Here is an 11,769-nt window from a genome sequence, read left to right as displayed (position 1 = left end):
AGCAGCACGTTTAAGCTTGATAAGCTGTTGTTAGAATTTATTTAATATTACTTTAATGCCTAATGCTATAAGTAGCTGACAGCTGGTAACTGTGCAGGGGCGGGTCTAGCACAGTTTTGCCAGGGGGCCAGCTGGGGCATTAACAGGGAAAAGGGGGGCACAAAGAAATACTTTTCTTTCTTATTCTCGTTTAAAATGTCTCGCTTTTAATAAATAATTATCTGAATCTTATAACCAAAGTTTTTATCTAACGTAAAATGTATAGAAATCTAATATTGTATATAGTAACTATTAAGTCTAATATATACCCTAGTAAGTTATAGTACTTTTTCCTTTGGGAAGATACCATCTGTGCAGTCTGCAGTTCTGTTGAAGAAAGATGTTGAATCTATTTAATTGTTGTTGAAAAATAATTGATTTCTGTGCATTTTTTTTAAATACATGCATTAAATTAAAGTCGATTATGTCGATTAAGCACCACGAGGCAGAGGGTGGGCGATGGTTCCCTTTAGTTTTTTTTTTTGCTGGGAGTTTGCAACCCTATTAGTTAGGTTGTTTAATATTTCTGCTAAGTACTCTTTAAAATACCAGAATAGGGAGTGATAGGTTTTGTATTGTTGATTGTCATTTATGCTTAGAAATATTTACTTATATATGCATAGAAGTATATAATCATTTGTAGATTGAAAGAATGTCTCATTCTAGGAGGTCTGTAACAACTCTGTGTAGCATGAAGAGGGGGGTGAGTTCACTCCCCTACAGAGGAGAGGTCGTATCTTCTTTTGCTGATTTATGGTATAGCAAACACACGTATATCTGTTTAAGTATAAGAGCCTTTTGTTAGATGGACCCAGACTTCTGGCACCAGCTTTGGGGAGTCTTCACAGGGTCACATCTTGACCTCACACAAGTCACACACACACACACACACACACACACAGGCAAGGTACTCTTTGTGTGTATGTAGACGTCATATGTTAATGAACCTATGCATATTCATGTAACCTCAATAAAAGAACAGTGGTACGGGAGGACGGACGAGAGTGACTGGGGTCAAGCGAAGGAATGGCGCTTTGTCCGGTCATTTCTCCCGTGCACGAGAAACATGAAGTCTTTGCCTACTTGTGTCTTGCTTTGCAGTGTAATTATATTGTCTTCAACGTTCCAGCGGATGGGTTCAAGCTACAAACCTATCAACAGAGATGCACATCACCTAATATGCTTAATTGGTAGTAGGCTTTTGAGCCTATACAGCTTGGAAGACAGCATGCATGAAGAGGATGATGTGGACAAAATACTCATTTGCCTAATAATTCTGCACTCCCTGTATGTGTTTGCGTGTCCAGGGTTCAGCTGAGACAGTGTCCTTCGCCCTGCCAGGCTAAGTAAACAGTCTTCCAGCCAACCCAGGTGGCCTTGCATGGAATAGGAAGGAACAGACTCAACACAGTCGTTATCAGGGTGTTTTTGTTCGGCTCCAGCCTTGAGCCCACAGCTGGCGCCGAGAGGGTCTCCGCATAAGTGATGGTGCTTTTTACTTTAGTGCGAACAGCTCATATGAATTTCAAAGCAGTTCTACAGTCCAACACTGGTCTCTCAATCTCCCGTTGGAGAGCCGCGAGCTTCGCCATACTTGCGTTCTGTGATGTTGTCATTCTTGTGCTCAAGGAGCCGATTCTGAGAACTCACGGCAGTGTGCCTCCCCGAGATGTCATCCAATTTGCGCCCAGAGATGTTATTCTGAGCGAGCCTTTCCGAGATGTATCCAGTCTGCAGTCAGAGATCTTATTCTGAGTATTCACAGCAGCCGTAGCCTCTCCAAGATCTTATCCGTGCTGACTCAATGAGCCCATTTTGAGAAACTCACGCCTCTCCCATCGTTCCAATCCCAGCGGGCAGCCTTGTGGGGGTTTGAACAGCCGGTTCCGCTTTCTCAAGCCAGCTCCGATCAGCCAGAACCCTGTTACCATGGTTCCGAATAGGTAGATATCTTCAGCACGCAGACTCACCCGAGCCCAAACTTCTCGTTGAGAAATTGCATTTAGGGACCAGTTTTCAACAGGACAATGACACCAAACACACCTCCAGGCTGTGTACTAGAAGAAGTATACTAGATGGCGGCGCGCACAGACGCAGCGGCTCTATGCTCTCCACTTGGGTGCCTTTCTTTTTTGTTTCTCCACTTTTTCTTCTTCTTTTGTTTTCCTTATTGTGAAGCCAAATTTTCCTACAACCATCTGGAATTATGCAAGATCGGATATAACAGCCAGATCCCCATTACCAGTGATTATCAGAGGGTGCACAACATCCTCCCAGAGATAGCGAGAACATCGGGTGCTCCGTGGATTGTTATCGGCTCTGCCAAGAAACGCAGGCGGCGGAAGGAACGCAAACAAAAGCGGGGATGCCTGTCGGGCCTGCTGGCCAGGCTAAAGAAGCAGCCTTTCAAACCACCGCTCCCGAGCATCTTTCTGACCAGCGCACGGTCGGTCGTCAACAAAATAGACGAACTGAACCTACTTCTCGCCGCACAGCCAATCGTCCGTGACTGCTGTGTCCTGGTCGTCACGGAGACATGGCTCACTCCGCGAGGCTCCTGCCTACGACAGCCGTAACGCTCCGACAATCCATCAAGCGGTGGTAGCTTAGCAAAGTCGTACTGAAACATCTGACAGATTTTCGAGCGCCGTGCACATAAAATCGTTTCGAGGTCAGTAAACACAACCAGAGTTCATACATAAGGCACACGGGGTTATAAGGGGCTCTGTCGACTTTCAGAAAAATCAAAGGATTGATTTTAAGTGCGCCGTATTTTCCAAACAACACGGTAATAACGACGGCCCGCTAGCATGCGCTACCAAAAATAGTGCTTTGTTGTGTATCTGACGGACGAAAGCGAAACCAGTTCCACACCACTGAAGCTGCAGCATTTTTACAAACCAGTTCTGGTTCATCCGTTTCATTTAGCAATCCACTTTCGCTCTTCTCATTCTGCGTCATCATCCAATTCCACCTGTGATCTTGTGTCACCATTGCTCTCTGAGCTTTGTGTTGCTTCTTCTGTCACCTGACAAATAGGACATACATGACAATAAGAATAAAATGTGGAGCTGCTTCAGTGTGTCTGTCACTTTGTGCAGATCTTGACTCATCAGTAATGTTTGTAGGCTGAGTGCATTTTTAAAACAAGTTGTGCAAACTGCACTACAAGGTGGAATATTTGCAAAATCATAACTATGACCTATGAATACGTCAGTGCCATTAAGATGAAATTCTTGTGTCACCAACATTTTAACGTTAGGCATATAATTCTAACAGCCTCTGTAAACTAATATCCTGGCTGCTCGAGGCTGCTGTTTTCTCTGACAGCTTCACTTAGATTAGAATTAGAAACGCTGCTCTGAGACTGAGAGAACTAACAGTGCTGCATGTTGTGCTGTTAGTTTCCAAAACATGTTATTCATGGTTACATACAGTTTTAGACTGATGTGGGCCAAAGCCTAGCATAGCCTGCAACGTTATTGTGACGGACACATTTTATGTGTCAGACCCAGGACCCTGAGCAGTTATGGACTAATATTATAATGTATGTATTTTGTATTGCTGTCCCTCGTTCTCCCTGCTTGTAGACGCGTGTGTGTGTGTGTGTGTGTGTGTGTGTGTGTGTGTGTGTGTGTGTGTGGCCCTGGCAGGTGATTGGCCACACCTGCAGCTGATCAGGCCTGTCGGAGGAGCTATTTGAGAGTGTGGTGGAGCTCTCTCCGACGCTGGATCATTGCGTGGCTTCACGTCAGTCTCTCGACCAGTTCCTAGTTTGAGTCTGCTGCATTATTGTGTGTCTGACGGCTTCCTCTCTCTTATGTCCCCAGGAGTTATGGGGAGACGAGAGGACAGCGAGCACGGGGTGCTCATCACGGAGAAGCGGAGACAGGAGCACTAGCACTGGGAAGAGGACACGTCACGGGAGTCGGGAGAGCACGGGATTTATTGTCATGTCTGTCCATCGCTGTAAATAAACGCACTGCTTGTACATAGAGCACCGCGCCTGTGTCCTCCTTCCCTACACCCCCACGGTCTGCCAGCCAGACCGTGACATTATGAGTGAACTTGGCTTTAAGTGACTTACAGGTTTCTCTGAAAAATACTTTCTTATATCCAGGTTCTTCCTCTTTGCTGCCGTCCTCCTCTCCTCCTGGGAGCGCAGGCTTGCCGCTGCTAAAACTCAACGGAGCTCCCTGAAAGGTTCAGCCAATCACATTGGCCATATTTGTCACATGAGGTAGGACTCCAGTACAGGACGTAATTTAACTCTTTCGGCACCGCTGGGTGAATGAGACGTTGACAGATCTTTTTTTTTCTTCTTTCTATCAGGTTTGCTTTTCTTTACTCGAAGAGATCAAATTATTGGTGAGGACAATTCAATAATCGCTGGATATTGGTGGGGACATGTCCCCTCCGTCCATGCCAAATCGACGCCCTTGCCCGAATCGATTCAATCCATGATTCGATTCGATTCGATTTGGGGAAATTTTGCCTCAGACAGTCAGCAATATTATAATTTAGATCATACCCCCCCCCCCACACACACACACACACAGCCTTATGGGTACAGTAGTCTCCTGCTACACCTCCTTTTAGCTAAAGACATACTTCACAATGACTCACTCAGCTCACAAGAACAGGAATGCAGAGCATTATCAAACGTTAAAATGATACACATCTCTCACTTGTTCACTTACATTTAAACGAAACACATAATTGTAAACATCTCTAACAGCCTAAGCCAGCTTTGAATAGGGCCTGAATGGATAACTTCAGAGAATTACACATCCAATCTTACACGAGGTCTCACCGCTCGACCAGATCTGGTAACAGTCCCTGTTGGTGTGAGGTGGCTCCTATTTCTCCTTAGAAAACCTGTCTGTCTCTACCACATAAGATCTGGGAGCACTGGCAGGTCCAACTACTGCTCCAGTGGTTCCTTCAGTAGTAATCTACACCTTCTGTCCTGACTCTATGTCTGCGGTTGTAGTGTTTTGCCTGCTCACGCCTCCCTTCCTCATCCTTCTCGCGAAAAGCCTGTAGGTCGGGCCACTTTGGCACCAGCTTCGCAGCAGCTTGTGGCAGAGAGGTACGCAGGTGTCTCCCCATGAGCAACTGTGCCGGTGAGAGCCCATGTTCCAGTGGGGTGGCCCTGCACGCTAGCAGTGCTCTGCTGTAGTCACAGTCCTCTCAAGTCTTTAATGGTACGATCAGCGCGTTCTGCCTCCCCGTTGGCTTGGGGGTACCTGGGGCTGCTCGTTTCATGTGTGAACTGGTACTCTTTAGCAAAGTGCTTGAACTGTTCTGATGAAACTTGCGGCCTGTTGTCCGATACCACAGTCTCGGCAACTGCATGTCTTGCAAAGGCCTCTTTTATAGCATTAATAGTGACCTCTGCTGTTGTGTCTCTCAGTTCACCAAGTACCAACGACCAGATTTGGTGTGTGGTAGTAACAGGCAAATGAACTTTTGTTTTTTAATGATTTGAATATATATGAATGCTTGTGCATAAATACACAAACAATACACATATGCTTTCATGCTTTCAATTGTGTAATTTACGTGATCTAGGTCAGCGGTCTCCAACCTTTTTTGCACCACCGACCGGTTTATGCCCGACAATATTTTCACGGACCGGCCTTTAAGGTGTCGCGGATAAATACAACAAAATAAAACTAGTACCGAAAAAAGAAGATTTATTCATAACACACGTGAAAAGACCCAGGAAAACCGAGTTAATGATAAAAACGATAACAAAATAACGCTGAAAAGCGATAAAAACCCTGAAAACCAGACATTTCACACCTGAGCCTCAACTCTCGCGGCCCGGTACCAAACGACTCACGGACCGGTACCAGTCCGAGGCCCGGGGGTTGGGGACCGCTGTTCTAGGTAGCTCTGTTTTGGAAGTTCAGTTCAAGCTAGAAATGTGCTTTGGAGTTTGTACGTGTTTTGTCTCTAGGGGCCACCCCATATATTTCTATTTACATTCAGGTGACAGCAATCCATGGATGGTTTCGACATGCAAGAGGATATTTTCCCCGGTGCCCAGCGGGAGAAGACACTGCTTGCGATGTCGATGAGGTCCTGTGGCCAGACCCCAACAGACGGCGGGATCCATGAGCCCACGTATGCACAATTGTCATGATTTTTTGTGTGTACAGTATAGTGTTTTTTCTATTACTGTATTATGTTTGTGTTTTGCTTTATCTGAATTGATGGTGCTGCAGTGGACAATATTGAGTAGGCCTATTTGCTTTTTTTGGTTGTTTGTGTCTCCTGAAAATGTGCCTTCAGAATAAACAATGACAATGAAAGACTGCAGTGTTTTATATGAAGTAGACTAGTGTGTCCCCCTGATCTGATCTGCATGTGATGCAAGTATGTGTCATTTTGTCAACAGAGTTACATCTTGACAGAGGAATGTTAGGTTTTGACAGCAGAGTTTCAGTTTGGCACAGATGTGAATGGTATATTTTGATGTGTCATGTTTACTTGTGTTTAGAGTTTTGGCACAATGAGCGACGTTTTGCAAAATGTGTTCAAGCAACGGGCAAAAACTGTAACATGTTTTTCACCAAAGATTTCAGCAATTATAAAAATTCAACTCAAGCTATTCAGCTATTAGCATTCACACTGCATTTTCTACAGGAAGTACATTTTATATACCAGTTTCAGTTCAAAGTGCATTAAAAATAATAAATAATTATTAAAAATAATACCATCAATATGTTACTGCACTACACTTACTGGACTTGTGGAAGTATTTTGAGAACCATAAGAGATTCTTACAAATGTTTGAAAGAAAAAAAATCTTTAACATAGCTGGAGACTCGTGTAGAAATATGAATGAGTTTATAAAGTTTCTGTCATGGTGTGCTGTGACAGGCAGGTAGTAGGACCCAAACACAGGACTCTTACGTGGAATGAAACTTGAATCGGCAGCTTTTATTGCTGGAAACTCAGGTGGACTCAAGAAACTACAAACTAAGAAACAAGAACTAGGAAAACAAATCAGGAACTATGAACAAGAATCAAGTAAAGAACACGGAGGAGAAAAAACACCCAGCCCACTGAAAACTAAAGAAACCCCCAAAAACATGAAGAACAATCATTAAGGAACATATTTACATATTTAGAGTTACTGCAACACCAACACTGGGTCACAGCTTCAGTGTCAGTCGGTGACTTTTGGTCTGCAACAGCAGCAGAACAGACTTCTCAGTCTTTTGAAGAAGCCCTTTTTCTTCTTCTTGATCTGACGGTCTTCGGACTTCATGCTGGCTTCAGGTTCTGTAAAAGGTTCCTCAAAGGGAACATCAGGAACCGGCCCAATTTCAGAACAAGATCCGTTGATCATATGAGCTTCACCTTCAACACAGGATTTGGACTCGCCATAGGGTTCCTCACAGGGAGCGTCGGGCTCTGCAACACTTTCTGACAGAGCTCCTTCGATCGTAAGGTCTCGAGTACTCAGACTGGATGCCCTTTCAGAAAGAAGTTCCTCACAGGGAACGTCGGGCTCTGCAACACTTTCTGACAGAGCTCCTTCGATCGTAAGGTCTCGAGTACTCAGACTGGATGCCCTTTCAGAAAGAAGTTCCTCACAGGGAACGTCGGGCTCTGCAACACTTTCTGACAAAGCTCCTTCGATCGTAAGGTCTCGAGTACTCAGACTGGATGCCCTTTCAGAAAGAAGTTCCTCACAGGGAACGTCGGGCTCTGCAACACTTTCTGACAGAGCTCCTTCGATCGTAAGGTCTCGAGTACTCAGACTGGATGCCCTTTCAGAAAGAAGTTCCTCACAGGGAACGTCGGGCTCTGCAACACTTTCTGACAGAGCTTCTTCGGCTGGTGGAACATTTGCCACTGAAAGGCCGTCAGAGGAGCGCTCACCATTTGTGCTCTTCACATCAGGACTTGAAGGGGGCTCAAAGATTTCACATATCCGGATCCTTGCTACATCAGCAATGGTCTTCAGCAACAGGGGTGCAAAGTTTGCAACTTGGATAGACAGAATTTCTTCAGGAAATTTCTGTCTAATCTCCGTCAGGATGCTGTCGAGCAGATCGTCTCGGATAGAGCGGGTGAAGACGGCCTGTGTTTCCATCGCCGTGAGGCTCTTGGAGACACGATCTAAAGTGGCCTTGGTGACACTGGTGGAGAGGATACTTAGACTCTGGGAGGCCATGTTTAGGAGGGGACGAGGAGGAAGCTCCCAGAAGCCCTGGAGAACGCGGGGAACTACCTCGACCACTACCTCCTGCGCGGTGAGCAGTTTGCTGTTAGGCTGTTCCTGCTGCTTCTTTTTCAGGATTTCAACGTAATCCTTCACCGCGCTGAGGAGTTTAGGTGCTCTGTAGAAAAACATGATAAGAGTTATCTGTTAAACATATTCAAAGCATCATTTAAATATTGAAACACTGTAGCTGGACTGTTAACCCTGTAACCACCTTTGTATCATACATGAAAAAAAACTCAAACTAAAATTGGGATTTTTCTTTCGAAACAAATTTTGCTTTTCTTTTGAGACAAAAAAGCGTCTTGTAAATGCTACATTTTTATCTGTTTTAGATTATGGTGATCTGCTGTACATGAATGCTTCCGCCCAGTGTCTTCATAAGATTGACTCAGTTTATCATGCCTCCTTACGGTTTATTACAAACTGTAGGGCCTTGACCCATTGTTGTGATCTGTACGCTCGAGTGGGATGGCCTTCGTTGTCCTCCAGGAGGTTTGCTCACTGGTGCATCTTTATTTATAAGGCCCTGCTTGGACAAATGCCCACCTACATTTGCGATCTGCTCACACGGAGAAGTACTGTTTCTTACAGCCTGCGTTCAAGCGATCTTTTATTGCTCAATGTTCCATTTGCCAGAACTGAACTGGGAAAGAGGGCTTTTACTTATGCTGCCCCTTTCACATGGAACATGATGCAAAAAGACTGGAAGATAGCAGATCTTATTTCATTAAATGCTTTTAAGTCCAGATTGAGAGAGCCAGAGAAAAATGTTTTTAAAATGTAATTGTTATTTATAATATGTATGTAACTTTGTAATTTCAACGTGTTGTCGCCTCTTGGCCAGGACTCCCTTGCAAAAGAGGTTTTTAATCTCAATGGGACTTTTCCTGGTTAAATAAAGGTTAATAATAATAAAAATTTAAACTGGTCCCAGTGTTTTTAGCCTAACTTGAGTCTTGAACCATTGGGGCAAATGAAAAATTCCAGCAGTTCTTGAAAGCAGCAACTCTGTGCTTTTTTTGTGATGTTAGGGACATTATGGTAACTCGAGGCAGAACACCATCCAAATCTTGGTAAATAACACATGAAAGAACAAAACAAACAAACATGGTAAAAAGAAGCCAAACGTGTGATAACATTGTTCCATCACGCTCACTCACTATTCTCTCAACCTTTGCCTTCACGGGGCTGCTGCAACAATGTACCTGGGATTACCGTAATGATGCAAATATTAATGAAAAGTGCAGAGTTGCTGCTCTCAGGAATCATTGGACTTCTTTTAATTGAGGAAATGGATCAGGAGTTACGGTAGTTACAGATGTTTAATACAACCCTAGAAAAGAGCTTTCTGTAGTGCTGTGTGATACGGAAAGATTTTTTATGTCTCCGATACAAGTAAATACAGGGCTGATATGATCTATACTTTTTAATGTGGATGATGCATCATCAAAATGCCAAATTGTTTACATTTTCATGACCTTTACGTTGTTTTTTAGGGGGCTTCATCCTAATGATTATTAATGAGTTAAAACCGAGGACAGAAATAATAAAAGGATTTAGTTTGTAGCCCATAGTTTAAAAACAGTAATCACACATTATCCCTTTCTTTAACAGCAACACAAAAGGGTCATTATATTCCATTAAATCTGAGCCATATTATATTCAGTATATTTATTTTAATTTCAGTAAATGTTTTTATTTAAATGACATGTTTCAGTGAGATAAATGTGTTATTTCAAGGTCGTTGCATCATTTTTACTTTTTGAGTTGGCTAAAATAAGAATTAGCCAGTTGCACTTTAAAGTAATATAACCAACATATCGCCACAGTTATCTACCTGGATATTCTTCAGAGCATGCTTTCTTGCATGTGACAACAAGAGACCTCTCGGTTGTCTGGTGGAGCATTTAGCGCCTCGCTACATGTTTCCAAATCGGCATTTCTTCTCAGTGAAAGCTGTCCTAGAGAAGTAAAGCAAGTTTGTAAGTTTCTCTCTCAATGTTTGTAACGCATTCCCACGTTAAGCTTAACAACCGATATATGGAGCGACTGCCGCGCCTCCTCTCCCCCTCCCTCTCCTGCTGCTACTTCAATCATGAAACTAATCAATGATCAGCTGATCGCAAGTTCCGTCTCTCTTGTTTGTTTCCCACTTTGCACCAGAAAGAGGAAACCAGCAGATAAACCACAGCAGCACGTTTAAGCTTGATAAGCTGTTGTTAGAATTTATTTAATATTACTTTAATGCCTAATGCTATAAGTAGCTGACAGCTGGTAACTGTGCAGGGGCGGGTCTAGCACAGTTTTGCCAGGGGGCCAGCTGGGGCATTAACAGGGAAAAGGGGGGCACAAAGAAATACTTTTCTTTCTTATTCTCGTTTAAAATGTCTCGCTTTTAATAAATAATTATCTGAATCTTATAACCAAAGTTTTTATCTAACGTAAAATGTATAGAAATCTAATATTGTATATAGTAACTATTAAGTCTAATATATACCCTAGTAAGTTATAGTACTTTTTCCTTTGGGAAGATACCATCTGTGCAGTCTGCAGTTCTGTTGAAGAAAGATGTTGAATCTATTTAATTGTTGTTGAAAAATAATTGATTTCTGTGCATTTTTTTTAAATACATGCATTAAATTAAAGTCGATTATGTCGATTAAGCATCACGAGGCAGAGGGTGGGCGATGGTTCCCTTTAGTTTTTTTTTTTGCTGGGAGTTTGCAACCCTATTAGTTAGGTTGTTTAATATTTCTGCTAAGTACTCTTTAAAATACCAGAATAGGGAGGATGGTGCAGGTTTAAGTTTATTAGATTGATCAGTGTTGCTGAACTATGAAATATTTTGGGTGCAGTGTGTTTTTTGCATACAGGTATAACTAAATAACTTTAATGTTTTATTTTTTAAAACTTGAGTATGAACTTATACAAAATAAAGAAAGATATTAAAAAAACTGTTTTATTGATTATAAAAATACGCTGTATCGGATTCATATCGATACTGGACACAAAAAAGTGGTATCGTGCGTTCTCTAGTCCATACAGGAGAGAACCAGAAACTAAAGAAACTAAATTGCGTGTTTACCTTTATGTTGACATCAGTGTCTGTTTTTTTTATTATTATTATTTCAGCATTTCAGCATCTCAAAATATTTTTTAGATAAAAGCAGTCAAAATATTTTTTTTAACAGATGAATCATTAAAGGATGGCAATTTCTAAAATGGTAACCAACAGACCCGTGTGTTTTCTCTTTGGAATAATAATAATTATTGCTCATTAATAAGAAAACTATTTCTAATCCAATTCAATTTTCGAACAATCAATAAAATGATTGATGACTAAAATGATGAATAACTGCAGCCCTAGAATAAACACATTTTAGAGAAACTTGTGATTTTTGAGATGATGCAGTTTTAATTTGATAGTTTTTCCCCTTTGGTAACTTTGCTGTCCTCGCCCTGAGTTCCTTAGTTTCACCAGCTAG

At 42.4% G+C, this 11,769-nt stretch overlaps 1 protein-coding gene across 1 annotated transcript; it reads right to left on the bottom strand.

Annotated features, from left to right (window-relative positions):
* Positions 1-6,771: 6,771 nt before the first annotated feature.
* LOC147302908 (uncharacterized) lies at positions 6,772-8,413 on the bottom strand. Its single transcript, XM_086282136.1, has one exon. The coding sequence runs from the start codon at positions 8,411-8,413 to the stop codon at positions 7,220-7,222; it is 1,194 nt and encodes a 397-aa protein (XP_086138262.1). The 3' UTR covers positions 6,772-7,219.
* Positions 8,414-11,769: the final 3,356 nt, after the last annotated feature.

The sequence above is a fragment of the Aulonocara sp. 'chitande type north' Nkhata Bay genome, linkage group LG23, assembly GCF_057382095.1.
Source record: "Aulonocara sp. 'chitande type north' Nkhata Bay isolate Kocher_YH1m ecotype deep benthic linkage group LG23, A_spYH_male_GT1.1, whole genome shotgun sequence".
In the NCBI taxonomy this organism is placed as follows: domain Eukaryota; kingdom Metazoa; phylum Chordata; class Actinopteri; order Cichliformes; family Cichlidae; genus Aulonocara; species Aulonocara sp. 'chitande type north' Nkhata Bay.
This window is presented reverse-complemented; position numbering and strand designations above follow the sequence as displayed.